Genomic DNA, 23,200 nt, shown 5'->3' with positions numbered 1-23,200 from the left:
CATTGTCTAGAATGTGGGCATGCGCTACAACTTCAATCATGGAGGTATATAGTGAATGGATCAAGGGGATTCAAGAGGAATACCTCATCAATGAAGGTGCTGCCCATATTTATACCAAATTACAGCAAGGTGATGGTGGAGAGTTTCCTCATTACAAGCTTCACAATGGTCTCTTGTGGTACAAGGATAAGGTGTATTTGGTTCCGACCTCATTCTACATACCAAAGGTGCTTCATGAGATGCATTCTTCACCACTTTCGGGCCATCTTGGTGTACTCAAAACCTATGATAAAGTGAGCAAGAGTTTTTATTGGAAAGGTATATGGGGAGATGTGAAGAAGTTTGTGATGGAATGTGCTTCTTGTCAAAAGAATAAGGATAGCCATCAACTCCCAAGTGGTTTACTTCATCCATTACCTATTCCGGATGGTAAATGGACTCACATTTCTATGGACTTCATCACGGGTCTACCAAAGACAAAGCATGGATGGGATCAAATATTTGTGGTGATTGATAGGCTTACAAAATCAGCCCATTTCATTGCTTCAAAGACCACTTATGGAGCATCTCATATTGCCAAGCAATTTTTGGAACATGTATTCAAGATACATGGCTTGCCACTCAACATAGTTTGTGATCGAGATACCAAGTTCATGGGGACTTTTTGGAGGTCATTATATCAGAGCTTGGGTACTCAAATCACTCCATCTACGGCCTATCACCCTCAAACGGATGGGCAAACGGAGTGCACAAACAAATGGCTTGAGGTGTACTTGAGGCACTATTGTCATGACATGCAAACATCTTGGGATGAGTGGCTTTATCTTGCTGAATTTTGCCATAATTCAAGCAAGCATTTGAGTATTGGCATGTCACCATTTGAGGCTCTCTATGGATATCAAGTACATGTGCCATCGATAGCCTTCCATGAAGACAAAGTGGTCAATCCATTGGCAAAAGAAGAGTTGGAAAGAATGAGACAACTTCTTCAACTTTGCAAGGACAATATGAAGAAGGCTCAAGATGTCATGAAGGCTAATGCGGATGTTCATAGAAGGAATGTGGAGTTTCAAGAGGGTGATTATGTGCTATTGAAGCTTCCCAAGAGTCGGCATAACACTCTCAAAGGTGTAACCAACTCAAAATTGGCTCATAGGTATTATGGACCATACTTGATTATCAAGAGGGTTGGTGATTTGGCCTACAAGTTGGATTTGCCTTCTTCGACAAGGATCCATAATGTGTTTCATGTATCTAACCTTAAGAGGTTTATGGGATCTTTGCCTCAAGAGATGGAAGAGCTTCCACCCATGAATGAAGAAGGTGAGATCATTTATGAGCCGGAGAGGGTTATTGGCAAGAGGACAAGAGAGTTGAGGAATCGGAATATTGATGAATACTTTGTCAAATGGAAGCAATTACCCATGGATGAGGCTACTTGGCAATCATTGGAGTATGTCCAACAACATGGCTTACTTGTGGATGACTTTCCGTGACCAAGTGGTATGGTTTACTTGAGCAAATTGGATAATATGAGGAGAAGTATACATGCTGTAATTTCTGGACAGCTTTGGGAAGGTCTACTATTGGGCCTATTTTTCTACTCCAACAAGCTTCATGGCGTATCCTAATGAAAGATTATGATGTGGGCTACATATGGCTGAGTGTACATATCATTTTCAGCCCAATATATGGAGTCTAAATGAAGGATTTTCAAGGGTCTTCATCGACTAGAAGGGCTGTCATAACAGTCCCACTCATACACTTTGGGCTTGAAGCTTTGTGGACTTGTATACATCCGGATTTTCATTGTATATGTGCTTTGGATGTACTTGAGAACTCTTAACCACTTCCCATTGATTACATTAGAGTCTCATACTTTGAGATTGTACATGTTATTGATTTTGAGGACAAAATCTTTGGGAAGGGATGGTTTGTAATAAAGTAGGAACTTTATTCAATAGGGTTAATAATGGGACAAGTCCATGTATAAAAGAGGGGACTTGGACCATGGTTGTAACTTTTGATGATCATTTTTAGAAATGGAAATTTATGTTTCTTGGAGCTCATGGCTTCTCTCTTGGCTTGTGGAAGGCTATTTCCATTCTCTTGGTGAGAGACTAAACACACTTAGGCATCATGTTTACATGGTGATTACTCATATTTTTCATGCATTACATCCCTTCATTCCAGAAAAGGAGACGAAGGCGGTGAGAGGGCGTCAGACGGTGAAGGACAGGCCGGCGGTGGTGAGGCGGCCGCAAGGAGGTGAGGCGGCATCTGAAGCAACTGGCGAAGGACCAGCCGAGCCCGCCGAAGAGAAGGTGGGGAGACTAAGGAAGAGAGGCCGGTGCGAAGGCCGGCAAGGCCCAGGCGACTGGCTGCGGCTGCAAAACAGTGAAGGGTGGCGACGGCTGCAGCTGTAGCTGAGGAGAGAGCTGGGCACGGGCGAAGAAGGCTGCAGAGAAGGAGCTGTGAAGGGCCGAAGAAGGAGCGAAGGTGACTGCCAGCTGTGGAAGCGAGAAGAACGTGAGGTGGCCGGCGAGGAAATCGGAAGACGATAAGGGCCGGAAAAGGTAAGTGTTCTATTTTTTTTTATTTTTTTTTTTTATTTTTTTTATTTTTTTGTTGTGTTAGTCTTTAGTTTTTTTATTAAAAAAATCTGCAATTTTTGCATACTAGGTAATTTTCAGTTTTTTTTTGCATTTTTTTAAAAAATAATAATAAAAATAAAAAGAAAAAACAATAAAACAATAAAAATAATTTTTTTTTAAAAGAAAAAAAGAGAGAAAAGAAAAGAAAAGAGAAGAAAAAAAAACAAGAAAAAGAAAAATTCTGTAAATTATGTGTTTTTTTTAGGAATCCACATTTTTGCATATTCTGTAATTTTTTATTTTTTTAAATTTCTATAATTTTTTGCATAACTAGTGTAACTTGCATTCTTTTAAATTTTTGTAATTTTGTGCATAATTAGTATTTTTGTGTAATTAGTAAAAAATAGAAAAAAAATAAAAAATAAAATTAAAATAAAATTTAAAAAAATAGATAGTTACACACATATTCATGTTAGTTGCATTTAGTGGTTAGGTAGGGTTTATATATATACATATATATATATATATATATATATATATATATTTATGTATATGTATATATATATATATATATATATACATAAATATATATATATATATAAAACCCTTAAAATTTGACCTTATGCACTTGCGGTCGGGACGTCATATAGACACTGCCATAGGACCTAGGGCACCTTCTAGAGTACCTACGCAGGAAAGTGGGACCCAATCGGTAGGAAATTTGGCAGATATTGCTGAAACCTTTTCCGAATCCCAATCTGATACCCTTTCCAGAACAACTAGCTCATTGTCCATGGACAATCTAGGGCCGTCAAATAGTCATCCCTTAGCCCCAAATAGGACACCCACAAGATCTTTTAATCCATTTGAAGCCGACACCATGGGGTTACCACTGAATGTGAGACTTCAATATGTCTACACGAATGCTCAAGGAGCTAAGATCTTTAGGGATCCACAACAACGGTATCTTGTTAAGATCGCAGACTTTTTCTCAGAACTTGATAGAGCACCTCTAGTCAATGACCAGGGTAACATGTACATGGGTGGAGATGGTGTTCGCTACGAAGTCACCTATCATCCAGAGAATGTAGACAATCGGAGGGTAGGGGAGCTCTCTAAAAGCGAGTTCTTAGACTTATCAAAGCTTTCCAGAGCAAGGGAGTCTAGAGATGATTGGCTCATTGAGCCGGACATGCTTGGACCATCCAATGCCCAGTCCTCAAAGCCATCCATAGATGATTTACTTCTTGTAGATCTAAATTTGGAAAGGGATAGGAAAGGCAAGAGCAAAATGGATCAGGGGGCTGAGAACCAATGGGAGTTTGTACGACAAATTCCAGTGACAAAGGTCTTACAGGATGACCCACTTCAAGAGGTCTATAAGGACTCTTTAGAAAGATATTATGCCACAACTAGATTGCCAGAGCTAGCTCTTCCTCTAGCACTTGTGGTGGTAGTTGAGAAGCTTGCAGAATACAAGAACCGAATCGTTGATAAATGGGCCAATGAATACCGAACCTTAGATTGGAAGGAGATTCGGGAGCTCACGTGGAAAGGACAACCATTATTCATGGAAGTGTTCTCAACAAATACAGCTAAACCAGGAGAGACAACCTTTCTTAGAGAAACTGCTGCTCCTCCCCTACGAGAGTTCATTAGAGAGGGACCCTCAACATCAAAGTGGACCACTGCAAGTAGCCCAACTCTAGCACCAAGATATTATCCTACACCAAAAGTGCGACCACAGATCACACCACAACAACGTTTCTCTCACTATGACAATCGGAGGGTAGGGGAGCCAACTCGGCCTCCCATAAATGCACCTCCTGAAATGCGGGTAACAAGATCTTTGGAGGGGGTTGGTGAGGCAGGTAATAGGGGATCCTCACCAATTTGGGATACATGTGGACCATCTTACCAAAGAGAGGAACAATTCCCACTGAGAGGGAGAGGCCGTAGGCCCTATGATGAGTATTCAAGACAAGTAAGGCCATCAACTCTTCAGAAACTGGTAAAGAAGTACGAAGGGTCGGGAGATCCATATGACCATGTAGCAGCATTTAGGCAAGCAGTTCGAGCTGAGCAAGTGACTGACAAGCATACACAAATTGAAGGATTTGGGCTCACTCTTGAGGGAAAGGCCCTTGCTTGGTTTCAAGCACTAGAGGCTTCAGACAAATCTTCTTTATGAGTTCTCGAAGAGAGATTCATTGCTACTTTTTCCTTAATGGGGATTCAACATAACAAGGTAGCAAACATCTACTCTTTCAAGCAAGGCGAGACTGAGAGTGTTAGAGATTGTGTAAATAGGATGAAGCAGTACATTAATCGTTGCCCAGAAGATGAGAAGCCCACCCAGAGTCGATTAATTTCTCTCTTCTTAAAAGGACTCAAAAATTCAACACTGCATACACATCTCTATGCAAAGAAGCATACAAATTTCAATGAGTGTTGCCATGATGCTATGGATTTCACAGATAACTTCAAATTCCAAGATGGTTCTGGCCCTGAGGTGCAACCTAGGGATCAGTGGGGTGATGACCAAAGTTCAGGGTCTAGTGTGCTAGTAAATCCAAACCAGATAGCTAACCTAGTACTAAGGAGATTGGGACAAACCTATCGCCCACCCATGCAGCCACAACAATAGCAGCAGCAAATGAGGAGTGTACTATCTACAGGTCCTCATCTTTGTGGAGCATGTGGCGGTAACCATAAAACCGAAGAATGTAATACCTTTTCTCCTCTAGTCACAAACCAACCCACAAAGAAGTGGTGCCAGGCCTGTGCTTGGAACTTTACCCACACTAAATATCGAAAGCATGCTATTGAAGTTGAAGCGGCAAACTATATGCTGATAGAGGGCCAACTCTACAAGAGGGGCAAGGATGGCAACTTACACATGTGTGTATGTGAAGCTGACTACTTGAAAATCTTGACTCATGCACATGCAGGTGTTGGGGGTGGACACTTTTCGAGCAATACCACAGCTAAGTTGATTAGGTGGTCTGGGCTTTGGTGGCCAACCTTACAAATGGATGCCGAAGAATATGTAAAACGTTGTGACGATTGTCAAAGGACCAAACCTCCCATCACAAAGGACAATATGCCATTGCGGCCTATGTTAAGCACACGTGCTTTTGCAAAATGGGGTATTGATTTTGTCGGTCCCATTAAACCTCCAGCTCGTCACACGCATGCCGAATATATTATAGTCGCAACTAACTATTTGACCAAATGGGTAGAGGCAAAGGCTACAGTTAAAAATGATGCCAGAACCACAGCCAAGTTCTTGTATGAGTACGTGTGTACACGCTATGGCTTACCTATTGAAATCGTTAGTGATCAAGGTGTGCACTTTGTGAATGAGATCATAGAGTTTTTGCTTCAAGAATTTATGGTAATTCACAAGCGTTCTGCATCCTATCATCCCCAGACCAATGGACAAGCTGAGAGTACTAACAAGATTCTCTGCACAGCACTCACAAAGATTGTTGAGGGACATAGGACTGATTGGGAGCAAAAGTTGCACTCAGTTCTTTGGGCATATAGGACAGCCTATAAAACATCTGTGGGCACAACCCCATTTGAGCTTGCTTTTGGGCTAGATGCAATTCTTCCCATTGAATTTCTTGTACCTACTCTACGAGTTGCTAAACAATTGGACTGGACTGGTCATGAGCTTTCACAACGCATTGATGAATTGGAAAAGCTTGATGAGACCCGCTTATTGGCGGTAATGGGGATGTATGCCGAGAAGAGGAGACAAAAGCAATGGTATGATAGAAATGTAACAACTGGCCGATTCAAAAAAGGGGACCTTGTGCTCTTGTACACACTTAAGAAGCATAAGAGAAAGCTCAAGAAACGTGGCCTAAGACCGTTTGTGATTAATGAGCTTACTCCAAGTGGTACAGTGCGTTTAGAGACACTAGAAGGTGAGCAAATGCCTAACTTCATTAATGGAAGTCGTCTCAAGAAATACAATGAACCATTAACTGAAGCCATGCTTCAACAAATGCATGCTGCACACACACGGAAAGAAGCACATGACCTACTTAAACGTCAGGCTCAAGAAGAGGCTAAAGCTAGAGTTGCAAAAGCCAAGGAGCGTCGCAAGGCTTCTATGTTGGCCTTACAGTTAGCTACTGATGAACAATATATCGATCCTTTCAATATTCAAGTGTGTCTTCATCTTCATGAGACTACCTACTTTGTCTCTGCCTTAATTGACTTTGGTGCAGATTATAATGTTCTCTCGTTTGACACATGGATAGTCTTGGGACAACCAACACTTGTGCACATTCCTATTGACTTACGAAGCTTCTCAGGTGAAGATAACCCTATAGAGGGAAAATGTGTCATTATGATGTCCATTCAGGATCACCAGATGTCAGTTCCTTTTTATGTGGCAAGTAAGTCCAAGGCAGTGGTAGAGGCTGTTCTCGGTCGATCATGGTTAAGTGCTACCAATTGTTCATTAGATTGGAAGAATAGACAATACAAATTGCAAATTGATTCTGATTGCATCCTGGGATCTGCTACTCCACGAGCTTTATCATGTCAAAAGGGTGGTGTTTCTACCTTACACAACCCACTTTCAAAATCTGCTCTTGAAGCTCCAACACAAATGATGTGGATAATCGATGAGTCCTCAAGTGAGGGCCATGGCTGGCATGTTCCAACTACTTTAGTCACTGCTCAAAGAAGGCCAGGCAAGAAGGAATTATCAATTTGGCTACCCAAAGATGCATACAAACTTGTACCATCTAGCCTAGTTGCTAAGCCTCCTAAAAAGCACATCTTTTCCAAGCCTAAACCTCATATTGTTACTCATTGGGTCCCAAAGCATGTTCTTAAAGCACAAGGCTATTATGAGGATGCAACAGCACTTTGGCTTCCCAAATGCCATGGTTTACTAGAGGTAAAAGAGTGTATCAATAAGATTCCAAAAGCCACCCTTGGTTTTCCATATCAGTGGGTGCAAAGGAAATCAACACAACCTCTTCAAGATAGGATAGGTGGTTGTGATAGCACCTACAAATCTCCTTGTGTTGACCTTCCCAAAACATGTATTGAATCACCAGTTGTCCCAATTTCTCCTTGTTACACAATTCCACCATCAACTTGTGTACCTAAGACAAATCCAACTTTACATGAGTCTCCTTTGAGCATAGATTCTAGCACTTCAATGCCTAAATCCTCTTATCTTGCTCAAATTCCTCGACAATTGCTAACCTTCCCACCTCTTAAGAAGGACATACCCAAAACCAAAGGTAAGGCATTAACACTACAATTGAAGCTCTTTAGTAGATCAGTGTTTGAATAGTCTCACATTTACTAATGTGGTTCCTTATGCCTTTAGAGGATTGTGTTTTTTTTTAGATGATCTTATCTACAATGTTTTTGATTGGGATTGTAATGATGGATATGAGTGTATAAAGTTTGAAGTTTCTAAATTTCATTGTTCTACGACCAGATACCTCCTGATGGATACTTGGCGAGATACATGTCCACCATGCATTGACCCTGATAGTACTCAACCTGAACATCGCGGGGGTTATAGTGCTTCTCTTTTTCAAACTCATTCTAGGCACTTTTATGCTCCCTTAGGTGAAAATTGCTGTGGACATCACTTTGTCACTTTATTCTATCAACAACATCACCCATTTCCACATTGTCAAGAGTGTGCACGACTCGTATTAGGAGAAGCTTCACACATTTGTTGGCTATGCCGCTCTTACTTTCGACGATATGGCACGGGCTTAATGAAACAAATTGTGGGAATTACACCCCAACGCCATAACCTTCTTAATGTGAGAGTACCAGACCGAGGACCAAATCAACGTAGATTACCTGAGAAGGTTCAAGCACAACAATGGAGGAATACATGCATAAATGACTTGCAACCACCTATCTTGCAAGCCCTCCTTCCCCAAGCCTCAACATGTCAATTTTGGATCACTATGAGTACCTATATTGAGCAGTTCCAAAATCGAAATTGTCTGCTTAACCTTCCCATAGAACCAATGCTATATTTTAGCAAGAAAGCACTCCTTCCTCTACCACCTTCTCCAGAGGCCGGTTTTTGTACAGGGTTGTCCCTGCATCTTGAAGTGATTGATACCATCTTTCCAACAGAAGTGGACACGGATCCACCACCAGTACAAGGATAAGCTTATCAACTCCACAATAAGATCAACAAGCCAGGGCACTTTTCTCCCACTGGGTTTTTCCCCTCGGCTATATTCGGTGATTGGCACCAATAACAAATTTTATTCTTTTCTTTTCTTTTCTTGTTTGTTAATAAACATTTTACAGAGATCTCAGCTAAACAAGAGCATACAAACACGCCCCAATAGTCCACCTACGGTGCACACAAATTAGGAAGGGGGGAGACATGCAGTGCCTACAAAGAGCAAAGAGAAGCAATCTGCACAACATCAGCAATGCATCAATGCAAACGCACAACATCAACGAGCATTACAACAGGTGTATTCAAATCATAATCTTTTGTTCTTTATGTGCTTTTAACTTTTGGATATATTGTTTGCATGTTCACACACAGTTGGCTGGTTTAAGTTTTAAATTAGTTGTTAAAATGTGATGAGTGATTTCTAGATTCTTAGAGGACTTAGTAGAAGGTATTTCTATTTGAAGACGGTGTAGGATATATACCAACGGAGTATGCCAAGTTCTTATGCTCTCGAAGTATATTAGTTATCCCTAGTGGTAGCTACCTCTTAGGTATGGACTAGGTGCTAGGATTAATAAAAAATTTACGAAAATCATGCCCTAAAAAATATATACAAGTGAATCGAGACATGACGTGTCTACAGCCATGTGGAATGCTTGGTAGGACCTGGGGTTGTCTTAGCACCTTGGGGCCGATGCCTTGGTTTCCATGGGGTGAACACTGACGTCTAAAAGGTTAAGAAAGACCTTCAAGGACTCTATCGCCTTGATAGATACTGGTAGGACTCTGGGATATATTATGGGTCCTCGAGACCGATGCCCTCATCTTCATGGGGTACTCTTATGTCAAAAAGAAAGAAAAGGGTCTGTCGCTCTTGAGATACTTAGCGGTCTTTAGATTCTCTTGGCGGAGGTCTCTTGGCCATTGCTTGGGTCTCATTGGAATGGAACCTTCCTCGTTATTCAACTTTTACACACACACACACACAAAAAAAAAGGTCCAATCACCATTGCTCATATTTAGGAGTCGGGTTGCCACGTAAGAATAACTTAAACAATTGTAGAACATTGAGACTGCGGTCATAACCTGTGGTGTGCAAGCACACTTGCCTTTGCATAGCACTATCTACCACTTAGTCTCACTTTGACTAGTCTTTACTCACCTCTTTTAGCACTCTTTAAAACTCTAATCGCCTTTCACTTGTATGCTCACGTGTGAGATTATCATTGCTGGTTTTTTTTTTCAATAAAAGACTTTACTTGTATCCATTGTTTTTTGCAGCTTTTGCTTCTACCGCGCTCAAGACGTGCGCAAAATAGGAAGGGGAGAGTGTTGCGTGACGAGTGGTGATCAATGCAAGGATGCAACACAAAGATGCAAGCAAGAAAACAAGTGACATTCTTATTTAGGACTCTTGTAAAGAGTTCCAAGTTGTAGATGAGTGTGGGAGTGGGCTTAAGAATAATCCCACATGGGAAGTTTTGGGAGTTTTAGGAGTTTTAGTATAAAAAGTGGCTCATTTGAGAGCTTAAGCACACTTTGGGCTAAGTTCATGCAAGAGATCCTTTGAGAGAGCTACTCTCCCTCTTCTCCATAGAGGTGAAGACTCTTCTCTCACACCATCTACATCTTTGTATGAGATAAATCTCTTCATTGAATCAATAGCAATGTCATGAGTCTTTCTCATCCTCTTCTCTAATCATTTTACTCTTGTGCATGCTTTTAGTATTTCGTTTTTATGTATGTGGGCTGATTTGAAGCTTTCATGGAAGCTTGATGCTTGAGTGTCTGCATGCTTGTAGGAAGATAGGAGTGGAGTGAGGTCTTTCTCTTTGCTTGTGTGCATAGTGATTGTGTTCCTCTTGCTTGTATTTGTGAATGAATGGGTGTGTAGGAATGAGGGCAAGTTGAGCTTGTGTGTGTGCTTAGTCTAGTGTCATGTGATGGTAGCCATAAGCATTCTCTCCATTTGTGGATAAGCTTTTGTGCACCGGTACGGATTGAATCCCTAGCTCCGAAAGGGATGCAAATCCCATTGGATTGAGCTACACACGGATCATACTACTCATGCTACAAGTGAGAGAGTCTTCCGTCTCTCCACCTTTGCACCGACAGCGAGGATGGCTACGATTCGGACCATTCTTGCCCTCGCTTCTTCTCAGCGGTGGCCCGTATATCAGATGGATGTGAAATCCGCGTTCCTTAATGGTGACCAGGAGGAGGAGGTGTATGTTGAGCAGCCTCTAGGCTTTGAGGTTCCAAGATCAAAGGGGATGGTTTACAGGTTGTGAAAGGCCTTGTATGGTCTTAAGCAGGCTCCGAGGGCTTGGAATCAGAAGATTGATTCCTTCTTTCTATGGATTGGATTTCAAAGATCAGTTGCAGATCCTAACTTGAATCTCTTTAAGGAACGCGACATGGTCACGTTGATCATCCTTTATGTGGATGACCTCATTCTCATTGGTGTCATGTGGAGCACAAGCAGCGAAGGCTGCCTTGTCAAAGGAGTTTGAGATGACCGACTTAGGCTTAATCCACTTCTTCTTGGGATTGGAGATCTGGCAGACCCAAAGGGGGTTCTTTATCTCTCAGCCAACGGTATGTCCATGAGCTGCTTGAGGCCTTTGGGATGGAGAATTGCAAGCCTATCACATCACTGATGGACCCGAACACGAAGCTTACAGTGAATGATCCTTGTGAGCCGGTTGATGCCTCTCTGTACCGAAAGTTGGTTGGTTCATTGATCTGGTTGCTGAACACCAGATTGAACTTGAGCTTTCCTGTGGAGTTGTTGAGCTCATTTATGCAGAAGCCGTTGAAGTCTCATTGAGACGCAGGATTACGGATCTTGCGGTATCTGCAGGGTACGAAGGATCTTGGACTCTTCTACGACGCTGGAGGTGAAACGAAGGACCGAGTTCGACTCCAAGGCTGGAGTGACTTAGATTGGGGAGGAGATCCAAACACGAGGAGATCTACATCGGGCTACAATTTTACCTCGGCTCAGAAGCTGTTTCATGGAGCAACAAGAGGCAGCCGACTATTGCCTTGTCATCTACAAAGGCAAAGTACCGGGCTACTTGTGGTACTGCTTGTGAGGTTGTGTGGCTACAGAGGTTGCTTGGCGAGATTGGATTTCCACAGAAGGAGTCCACGGTCATCCAATGTGATAACCAGAGCTGTATCACTATTGCTCAGAACCCGGTCTTCCATGCCCACACCAAGCACATAGAGATACAATATCACTTTGTTCGTGAGAAGATCCTGATGCCTTTTATGCTGCTTTTCCTTGCAACGGGATTGTTTCTACAGTATTGACATTGTCACTTTCTCACATGTGATGTTTACTAGGAGTGCCTTCTACACACTTGGCCAGTGTTGGCTTGCCCTCATGGTTTTGACATGTCACATGTATATTATTCATTGTGGGATTATGCATCTTTACATGTACCATACATGCCACTGATCATGGCATTGCTGAGAGTTTACCCATCCTCTCATAGCATTGGCTGATGCCCGCCCCAAGCCCCCACTTTTTATCCCGATTTTCAGCTTTCCCCCATTGCTGAATTTTAATTTTTATCAGCCCTACCATTGCTGATTTTTTCCTCATCAGACCCTCCATTGATGAGTTTACCACTTGTAGCTTCCATTGCATGTATCACAGGCATGACTTTTGGATCTTGTTACCTTTACAAATGCGTATATCTGCTACATCTTCTTATGCTTATCACTGGTGCCGTTACAGAGCTATGCTTTGCTCTCTTGTTGTCATTGATGTGGATTACATGCAGTTCAATTTGACATTTGGATGCTTATCTTGAGGGGGGTATTATATTTACTTTCCTTATTGGAGGATTTTATAACACACCTTCTCCTAATGCAACTTATGCGACGCCTCTTGATTTGATGCAGTTGATGTCCACATGATCTTTGACATGCATTTCAGGTGATGAGTTTATGTATGTACTTCTGTGCCCTAGCTTTAGCACTATGACATTGGGGTTTCTCATCTTCCCCATCATATAGTACTAGCTTTTCCCATTGGCACTGCAGTTCACCTTTGCCATCGTGATCTCTCTTGATCACTCTTGCTGTGGAGCATAGTGCAGGGTAGCATTCACAGCTTTATCACCCTGCTACGCGTTCACACCGTTCACTTGAGGGGGGTTTGCTGGTCATGTCCACCCGGCCACTCCCGGCTAGTTCGATTGTGAACCTAGCTTACTCACGGGCACTTTTTCCCTATGGGCTGGACACAGGTTTTTTCCCTGTGTGAAACCACTCTTGTGTGTTGGGCACTTCGCTCTAGGCTTTATAGTGCTCTCATATTGTACTTTCATTATTATCATCGAGTACATCTTTTCCAGCACTCTCACATTTCTATGTGCTTGAGCTTGTGTGTGTGTGTGTGTGTGTGTGTGTGTGTGTGTGCAAGCTAGCTGCCCTCCTACCCAACACCTGTGTGACTATGGGCACCTTCCCAATGATCCAAAGGTCACATCCTTGGTGGGTTTCTTTGCACTTTGAGGCTCACCTCACAGCGACCATAACATAATTGAATGCCAACATGCATCTGTAAGTTTTTGTCCCAACCACAACTTACCATTTCTAGAAAAACATGAAAAGCCTGCCTGACTGTTCCCTATGCACACTACTAGAATCCCCCTCTCCTGTATGGCACTACAGAAGAGAATCTGTCAAACCCCCTTTGCCCATAATAGAACGGGCTGGGTCTAGCCCCATTTTGGATGGAGCAGCGCCCTTCAGAGTTAAACATCATCAATGTCTCCCCCCTCTTCCTCAACCACAACCACAACCACGACCATAACATAATTGAATGCCAACATGCATCTGTAAGTTTTTGTCCCAACCACAACTTACCATTTCTAGAAAAACATGAAAAGCCTGCCTGACTGTTCCCTACTCCATACCCCACATTCACTCCGTAAGAATCATTCTCTGTTCCATCATTTCCATCACCATCGATACAACCTGCTCAATGAGTGCCCGAGAGATATCCGACGCTCTGCAGTGTTCCTAATTGCATCACCATCTACAACTCTCTCTACATGCCCTCATCATCGCCAGCTTTGTAATGCCAGCTGTCTGGGAAGATTCGTCTCTCCACCAATGGAACTTTCCAAAAAGGTGCAGAAATTCAGGGCCTTTATGTTCTCCATGCACACTACTAGAATCCCCCTCTCCTGTATGGCACTACAGAAGAGAATCTGTCAAACCCCCTTTGCCCATAATAGAACGGGCTGGGTCTAGCCCCATTTTGGATGGAGCAGCGCCCTTCAGAGTTAAACATCATCAATGTCTCCCCCCACTATGCAAGGAAGAAATTGCAGCAGTATCAACATCGTCATCGTTGTCACCATCATCGACAACATCATTGTACACATCCTTCACAAATAGGCATTTGAAATTTAGAAGGAAAAAAAAAGTTGAAAATGCCAAAAACATCCTCCACTTCCACCATCATAAACAACTCATCATCATCATCATCATAAGCATACATCTCCTCCATTGCAGAACAGGCATTTAAAAAGAAGAGAGAGAAAAGCTAAAGAATTGAAAAAAGCCAAAAATCGTCAAAAGAAGGGGGAACTTTTTTCCCGAAAAAAAAAAACCAAAAAGACCACATGATAGACACAAACCTGCTCATCAAGGGCCTGAGAGAGACGGGCAGAGGCCTCCTGAAGGGCCTGTTCAAGCTCGCCAACACGCTCCTGCAAGCCGTAGACGATCTGCTCCTTTTCTGTCAATTTTTGACGCAACTTTCCTGATTCTGTCTCCAGCTTGGACAATCTGGCGGAGACGGCCATGGCCGTGATCTTCCTGGCAACATCCAGCTGCTCATATGGATCCGAGGGCAGCACGGCAAGCACCTCCTGGGGTAAATCTGGACTCCCTCCGTTTGCCATTTCTGGGTAGGCTATCATCTGAAGATACGCACTTACATAGACATCAACTCAGAGAAATATACTGGAAAACTGTAAATTGCAGGAGAGCACATACTTGCACAGAAGCATCCAATCAACCATGGAGATGTTCCCAATGCAGATTTCGCGTAGATAAATACGGGGTTGAAAAGCGCAATGAGGCGACAGATTAGGGTATTTATAGTGTGCTAGTGCAGGATTCACATACATCCGCCCAACTAAACCCCCAACTTCCAAGTGCCCGGATGTGAGGTTTGAATGTTAGCACGCATCATAGAAGGAAGGCTATACGCATCCGCCGGACTGTTGCGTTCCACGATGAGGACCCGGGTTCGATGCCTAGGGCCTACATGACGGACAGCAGCACAAATGCACCCTCCCGAAAAAAAAAGGGGGGGGGGGCTATACGCATAGGACATTTTATTGTTACAACATTTTTGTGGAAAGTTTGTTTAATTGTGGTCGTGGAGTCGTTTATTGTTATTTCTTGTACTACCTAGTGTTTCCATTATTGAAGTCGAGGAAGTTGCAACAATGGACTAAATGTAGTGTCTTACTAAGCACACTGAGGAGTGTGTTCATTGTGGTGTTTAGAAACGAATAGTATACCATGGTTTACATGTAGTGTCTTACTAAGCACATCAAGGAGTGTGTTTTTAGTGACGAATAGTATGCCATGGCTTGCAGTGGGTCGTACATATGGTTCTTATAGCACAGCATGCATTCTGTAGTACTGACTTGACTTTGAAGAATTGACTTTGAATAAGTAGAGATGTGCCATAGCTGTTAAAGAGGTTGATGTTGTTGTAGTCGTCAAGTGAGTTTTTTTTTTTCTACTTCTTTCTTGGGTCTCATAGACTATCAGCAATTGTCAAACTTGTGTCATGAACAAGTAAGTGTCTATGTATTGTGAATCAATGTTGAGGCTTTACATTATAAAGTTGTGTTGAGGCTTTACACTACAAGGAAGTGCATATGCACTGTGAAACAATGTTGAGGCATTACACTATAAAGTTGTATTTTCAATATTTTGTTAGTACTTTCATGGTGCCTCAGTAAGAAGGAATTTTGCCTCTATATGTGCTTTGATTTAGATGATAGAGATGTCTTAAGTGGGTAAGGTTCCATAGGATCATTAATGTGTGATAGTGTTGATGACTAGACCATTAGATCATTAATGTGTGATAGTGTTGTGCACAGTAGTCGATGAGTGTTGACATTCTTCGTGTTCACTACAAGTTTGGAAATTGTTACAGCTTGGAATCTCTAAATGGTTTAAGCTATTACCAATTGTACTGGGAATTTTTTTTGTGATAACATTAAGTGCACTCACTTTGAGATAGATCTCCCTTTCAAAATTTGAGGAATCAATGTCCAATTTTAAGAAATCATGAAGGTGCATTTTACTTGATTGTGTCGAATAGCGGTTGCCATATTTCAATGTAGAATTTTCAATCTAGAATGTTGGTTACTTATGTTGCATGTTTGAGTGTCTAAATATCCAATGTGCATCATTAGCCAAGCTCGATCAATGATATGCTAGTTGCCACCACAAATCTCCAAAAACATGCCTCATTTTTTTTTTAAGTACCTTGTGAAGTCCAACTATTTCTTTCAAGTCAATTGATGAATCAAATGGGTTTGGCATGTTGAGTGTAACTTGCCTATGGATAGAATATGTGGTGTGTCTACCATTTTGTTAAGCAAACTGCATTGTGCACATTCTTATTAGAATTAGTGTAGAGCAAATGTGGCAATGTGAGTATCTTTCCTAAGCTTTGATATCCTAGTATTCATAACTTATATCTATTCTCAAACTCTCATTTTGTTGAATTTGAGGATGAATCTTGGGTCATTTTGACTTATTGGGGTTGTGTTACTCTAAATAACACACTTTTGTGTGCAAGAAACAAGAGCATGTTATTCACAATGTCAAAGACTCCTATTTTTGAAAGAATCCAAATAACACACTTTTGTGTGTAAGAAACAAGAGGATAATGTCTCTTAAGTCTTTCAAAGACCCCCTATTTTTGAAAGGATTCAAATAACACACTTTTGTGTGCATGAAACAAGAGGATTTCATTTGTAATATGTCTTGTGATTATGTTTATTCACTTGGATGGCAGTGCCTAACCATTGTTACTCCATTGTGGCAACATACTAGTTATGGGAAAGAGAAATGTCAATGGCCTCATATAGATTTGAAGGAATTTTCATTGAAAAGAAGTTGAAATAGGGCCAGTGTGAAAATACAACCTTACCAATGTTAACATGGCACCCAATCAGACCTTTCTTCAAAGGTATATAAAGATCAAACAACCATACATTGGCGTGACACCAAATTGGTAGTTTGCAGCCATCAATTTGATGACTTAGTTATGCCTTGGCTACATATTGCTTGCTTAGTGAGCTAGCCAAGGACCTTGAACAATGTGGCTTTAAATAACCTATCTTAGGACTTGAGAAATCACAACTTGTCTATGTTATGTATATTAGCTACCAAGGCTTTAAATAACCTATCTTAGGACTTGAGAAATCACAACTTCTTTGAAGGATAAATAGACAATGAGTTTCAACTAGCCACCAAAGAATTTTTGCTACATATTGTTGTTCACATCAAAAGAGAAAGTTTCTAATAGTTGTTCATTCTTTATTTTTTTACTACAAAAAGTGATATATATAATTACAATTATATGTGTATGTGTGTGTATATAAATATACATATATATGTATGTATAGGTATATGTGTCTAAATATAATTAAACATAATGTGTTTAAATATAATTAAACATAATATTATAATATATTTACATGTGTGTATGTGTGTGTGAGATAAGAGCGTGAGAGAGTGTGTGTATACGTGCGTGTGTGCGTGTGCGTGTGTGTATGTGTAAGAGAGAGGGAGAGAGTTTTTATGTTTGGGAGATTGTGTGAGAGAAGAGAGAGGGGGGGTGTGTCAGAGAGAAAGAGAGAGTGTGCATTTGCATTAGTGCATGTGCGGGTGTGTGTGTGTGTGTGTGTGTGTGTGTGTGTGTGTGTACGAGAGAGAGAGAGAGAGAGAGAGAGAGAGAGAGAGAGAGAGAGAGAGATTACATGTAAGATGCATTTATTTGAGAGTGAGCATACCTCACCACACATCCATATCCACTTAAATTTAATCTAAAGCTTAATTAATTAAAATTATATATGTATGTGTGTGTATATATAAATTTAGTTATATTTATAAATACACACATATATGTTTGTATATAGGTATATGTGTCTAAATATAATAAAACATAATATTATATATGATATATATTTGCATGTGTGTGTGTGTGTGTGTGTGTGAGAGAGAGAGAGAGAGAGAGAGAGAGAGAGAGAGAGAGAGACAAAGAAATTCTATGTGTGAGAGATCATATGTTGGGGGGGAGAGAGTGCGCATTTATATTAGTCATGTGCGGGTGTGTACATTTGTGTGTGTGTGTGTGTGTGTGTGTGTGTGTGTGTGTGTGTGTGTGTGAGAGAGAGAGAGAGAGAGAGAGAGAGAGAGAGTAAAAGTAGATTTTAATAAAATATAAATATAAATATAAATATATGTGTGTATTTTTGAAATTTATAAATACACACATATCTATTATGTGTGTGTGTGTGTGTCTAATATATATATATCTATACTATCTATTATGTGTAAGTTTTTGAGAGGGGAGGTGACTCGTGGGTTGGAAGAGGACCAAGTGTTAAGGTAGTGGAAAAAGAGAAGGGGGTGTGATGGGGGAGGGGAAAGAGAGAATGGGGGTGTGATGGCGGGAGGAGACGCGTGGTGGTTAGAAGAGGGCCAAGTGTTAGGGTAGGGGAAAGAGACAAGGGGTTGTGATGGGGGAGGGGAGGAGCCACGTGTTGGGGTAGAGAGAGAGAGAGAGAGAGAGAGAGAGAGAGAGAGGTAGGGGAAGAAAAAATTAAAAATTAATATAATACAAAAATATAAAGATATATAATAAATAAGTATAAAATATATAATAACAATATGTAATCATATAATAAGTAAGGACCATATTAAATAAATAAGTATATTAAATCTATAATAATATGTTATAATATAATGTTATAATATAATGTTATATATATATGATGATTTAGTATAATTATATATAAATAATATAATGTAATATATATATATATGATAATTATATATATATAATATATATATAATTAATAAATCAATATACATATATTAAATATATAATAATATTATATTGATACTATTATATATTATTGCATTCACACACACATATGACACACAATCACACACTTGCACACTAGTCATACACTTGTATACACACATACATATGTATGTACACAAATACACACAATCACACACACACACTCACTCACTCACACTTGCACACCAGTCATACACTTGTATACACACATACATATGTATGTACATATGTATGTACATATGTATGCATATGTATGTATATATGCATACAAGTAAAAACTTCATATCATAGAACATGCAGGTTACCTACTTATATTCACCTAGGTAACTATGAATCTATACTTTTCAACCTTGGTCATTTTGATCTTTCACACCTTTCTTCTTGTTTTTTGGGTTAAACATGTGTGTGTGTGTGCACCATGTGTGTACATAAAGAAAAAGTGTAAGGACTAATTAAATATTGTCACACTAGTGTAAGTACAATAAGCTTGAAGAAGGCAGACAAGTAGTGACCATGGCTAGATCAAGAATTTTGCCATAATATTTGTTGATGAAGTTCTTCATACAGAGAGTGGCATCTCTATGGTGGAAGTGGTGTAGGCCTTCTCTAGTGTAAGTTTAATAAGCTTGAAGAAGTGGCAAATAGCGATCATGGCTAGATTAAGCACTTTGCCATAGTATTTGTCTCGATGAAGTTCTTCACATAGAGAGTGGCATCTCTATGGTGGTAAGTGGTGTAGGCCCTTCAAAGTATGGGTAATTATATGAGTGGCTAAGCTTTTTTATTTGCTTTGTCCGAGACCACTAGCGCAAAGGCTCCCAATCCTTGGGATCCTTAAGATATGGTTTTTGTCATTATCACTACAATCCCATGTGGTCATCTCCCAAGATGTCATAGCCCCTTTAAACTTATTTTTATGTGCTTGGGGTGATATGCCTTCCACTTAATAAAGAGCTTTTGCATGTACTAGTTCAGGAGATATATCTCGATGGTATCACACGGAGTGTTAAGATTGTTATGACAATAGTTGCATGACAATAGTTGCACGACAATAGTTGCCTTGAGAGATTAACTCCCAAGGGTGCAGAGGCTATGTTAGTTGTTGTTCATAAACTAGAAGAAACATGATTGGATTAGCATGAGGAGGTTGTTGGTCTTCTTCAGTGGAAATGGTGGCTCCTGAGATTCAGAGCTCTTACACTTCATGTATGAGTGGCTAGTTGATCTCACCAATTAATTATTTCACTTGTTGGGGTAGGTCGAGGAATGTGGACTCAAATTCCATAGCATCCCTTGAGTTAATTCCCTCGAGTCAATGGTATAGAAAAATATTGGGGGCTAGCTGGTGTAAAGGAGTAGAGGGTGGAGGGTTGGTGGTATGAGATGGAATTTAGAATAGGAGGGAGGTGGTGGTGGAGGAGGAGGAGGAAAACCTTGCTAAGCTGGTGCATCTAAAGGGGAGGGTTGGTCATCAATATCTTTAGGAGCCTTTTCCTATTTGTATTGATCCTTTAATAATCTTTGGCTTTGTCGTTCTTTTTTTCATCTTCTTCTTATTTGTTTTTTTCTTCTTCTCCAACCTCATCTTTGTTGTAAATGCAGGCCATGAAGGCCCTGCTTCCTTGACTTCTCTTTTAGATAATTCCTTGGGAATACACCACATTGTCTTCTCAATGGTGGCATTGTCAATCCAATTGATGTGCTAAATGTGCTTATATATTATTTGGTAGAGCCTTAGAATGCCAGTAGAAGGATATTGGGTTTGTCTAGTGCTACAATAGATGTAAGTGTCTAATGCAGTGCCTGATATGTTTGCATGACAAACTCTAGAGAGGCTTCATAAAAAGTGAGATGGGTTGGGAAAAGCATTGATGAAGGTAGATCTCGCCTTCAACAAAAGCATTGGAATGGGTGAGGAGGAACCACTAGTAGCTAAGAAGGTTGTGCTAGGGTAGAGGATTATAGAGAAGGGAGTGGTCACGTTTAAGGGGAGGGCTTAGTCTTTCAAGCAGGCTGAGGATAATGGGGTGGGGTAGAAGGTTATAGAGAAGGGAGTGGTCAAGGGGGAGGCTTAGTCTTTGAAGAAGAATGTGGTGAGGGTTAAGGATGATGGGGTCTTTAAAGAAGGTGAAGGATGATGGTGAGGATTAAGGATGTTGCGGTCTTTGAAGAAGGTTGAGGATGATTCCCGTCACATAAGAGATTCCCTCTTGCCCCTCCTTAGAGCATTGGGCTCTAAGGCAAACAAGTGCCTGCTCACCCATTATATATGCTTTATAATGATCAGAGGCTAGCCCTAAGTTCATTACATCATCTTCCTTGGTCTTCATTTGGGCTAATGCATTCTTAGCTTCTTGTCCTGCCCCTGCCTTGGCCAAGGCCTTATTTCTCTTACGTCTTTATGACTTGAAAACTCCCAGTTCAATTTTCTCTGGGGCTTGGGGTTCCTCTCGTGCCTTACTAAAGGTGGTAATCATTTTTAGCTCTTCACTGAATTTTTTGAGAATTCTTTATGCACTTTTGTAGCCTTGACATATCTTAACCAGTGTGCATCTGTCCACTAGCTTCATAACATGTTGTTATGTCTAGCTTGGTAGCATTTCCACCTGTCATGCCAAGAAAATCCTCTTACGCCACATCCACGAGTCAATAATAAATGCTCAAAAGCAAAGGCTATTATGTCTCTCTCGGCCTATAATACCAGTTGTAGTCATACCTTGGGCTATCTAAACATAAGGAACGTTCTCGTAAGGCCAAAGAATCTATCATAGCCCATAATCACTGATCTCATAAGTCTGGCACATTAGTTAAAGACATGACTCAAATTCAATCCAAACAATCATTCTCGAAAAGAAACACTCAAACATGGTCCAAAATCCTCTCACCTTTTCAAACATACACTAGGTTTCCACCCTTACTCGCAATGATTCTGGCCCTAGGCTGCAAGGGTACAACAATGCACATGGACAGGTTGGTCATGAGGTCTTTCCATAGGCTCACTGTCGCTACTAAAACCAAGGGTATCTTCTCTTGGAGTGCGACAATAAGATAAGGGCTACCTCAGAATCTTAACCTTCCTTCACATGGATAATAAGTCCTTATAGTCGTACACTCGGGATCATAGAGAGTAATCTAAGATCATGAAACACCTAAGTATGATAGCTCCATATAACCTAGGCTTTAAAAACCTTGGTCTGCTTTGAAACCATCACCCTACCCCCTATTTATATATATACAGAATCGAGCAGAAGCTATTCATAACCGGGTAAAGTCACTCACTTGGGGCCTCTCCCTATGGTATCTTAGGCAAAAGGCTTTCCCACCAGCTTCATGTGCTTGACTTAATACCCTTGTCTAATAGAAGAGGGGGATTCCTCCAGATTGTCACCAATCCTTGGGCTTTCCTTTGCAACCTCTATAAAGGCTCGTTATACTTGGCGGCTCCTCGAGGCTCACTAGCATAAAACTTGAGGAGCAATACTCTAGTAGATTCTATTAAACTATGATCAAATCTAAATTGTTCTCAATCTTAACTAAATTGGTATAACCCTTAATTCCCTTATCAAAAAACATTTATCGGATCCAATGGTTATGTCCACCACCATCCAGCCCATGGTTATAGCTATAGGGCTCCATGAGATCCGATTCAAATTTAAGGGTGTGTTATGCTCAGGTACAAGGGATTTCTCACCCAAGCCCCCTAGCTAGCATTTCAATAGATAATAGAAAACAGACACACCATTTCAAAATGAGATCTTTACTCACTGTTACATAATGTTTACCCTTTAGTTGTGAATGAGGACGAGACGAGGACGCCCGGATGCTAGTGTGCCATCCTAGTGAATTAGTATCATGGGTGACCCCGCATTAAATATTGGTTACCTAGCTTGAGACCATGCTTGACGGGTGTATGTTGTTAAGGTGTAACAAGTAGTGCCATGGCTTGACAACTATATTGTGGTCAAAGTGAAACAAGTGGACTATGCCAGACAACTGTACATGGATGACAACGAGACGAAGCGAGAGAGAGAGAAAGAGCACGGCGATGATGAGAGAAAGAGCATGACGATGAGAGAGAGCATGCTACGTGCATGACGATGAGAGAGAGATGAAGCGTTACGTGACTGTGAGGATACGAAATTTTCAAAAAAATCTTTTTTTGCATAAGGTGAAAACCTTAGTGTGTTAATAATTAATTAGCACGAGTACGAGCACTAATTAATTATTAAGACAGTAGCCCGAATAGAGGGAGTAATAGATATC

General features: G+C 40.9%; 1 protein-coding gene across 1 annotated transcript in view; it reads right to left on the bottom strand.

Annotated features, from left to right (window-relative positions):
• Positions 1 to 14,947, bottom strand: part of LOC147637541 (uncharacterized protein At4g15545-like) — a 37,708-nt gene extending 22,761 nt beyond the window's left edge. The window contains exons 1-2 of the mRNA XM_086799321.1: positions 14,812 to 14,947; positions 14,451 to 14,735 (exon numbers count right to left, since the gene is read on the bottom strand). Coding sequence (XP_086655447.1) covers positions 14,451 to 14,735 — 285 coding nt within the window. The 5' untranslated portion in view covers positions 14,812 to 14,947. The remainder of the gene's footprint in view (positions 1 to 14,450; positions 14,736 to 14,811) is intronic.
• Positions 14,948 to 23,200: the final 8,253 nt, after the last annotated feature.

Source organism: Cibotium barometz, chromosome 6 (assembly GCF_041138505.1).
Source record: "Cibotium barometz isolate CiBa-2024 chromosome 6, ASM4113850v1, whole genome shotgun sequence".
In the NCBI taxonomy this organism is placed as follows: domain Eukaryota; kingdom Viridiplantae; phylum Streptophyta; class Polypodiopsida; order Cyatheales; family Cibotiaceae; genus Cibotium; species Cibotium barometz.
The sequence above is the reverse complement of the archived record's forward strand: the minus strand, read 5'-3'. Positions and strand labels throughout refer to the sequence as shown.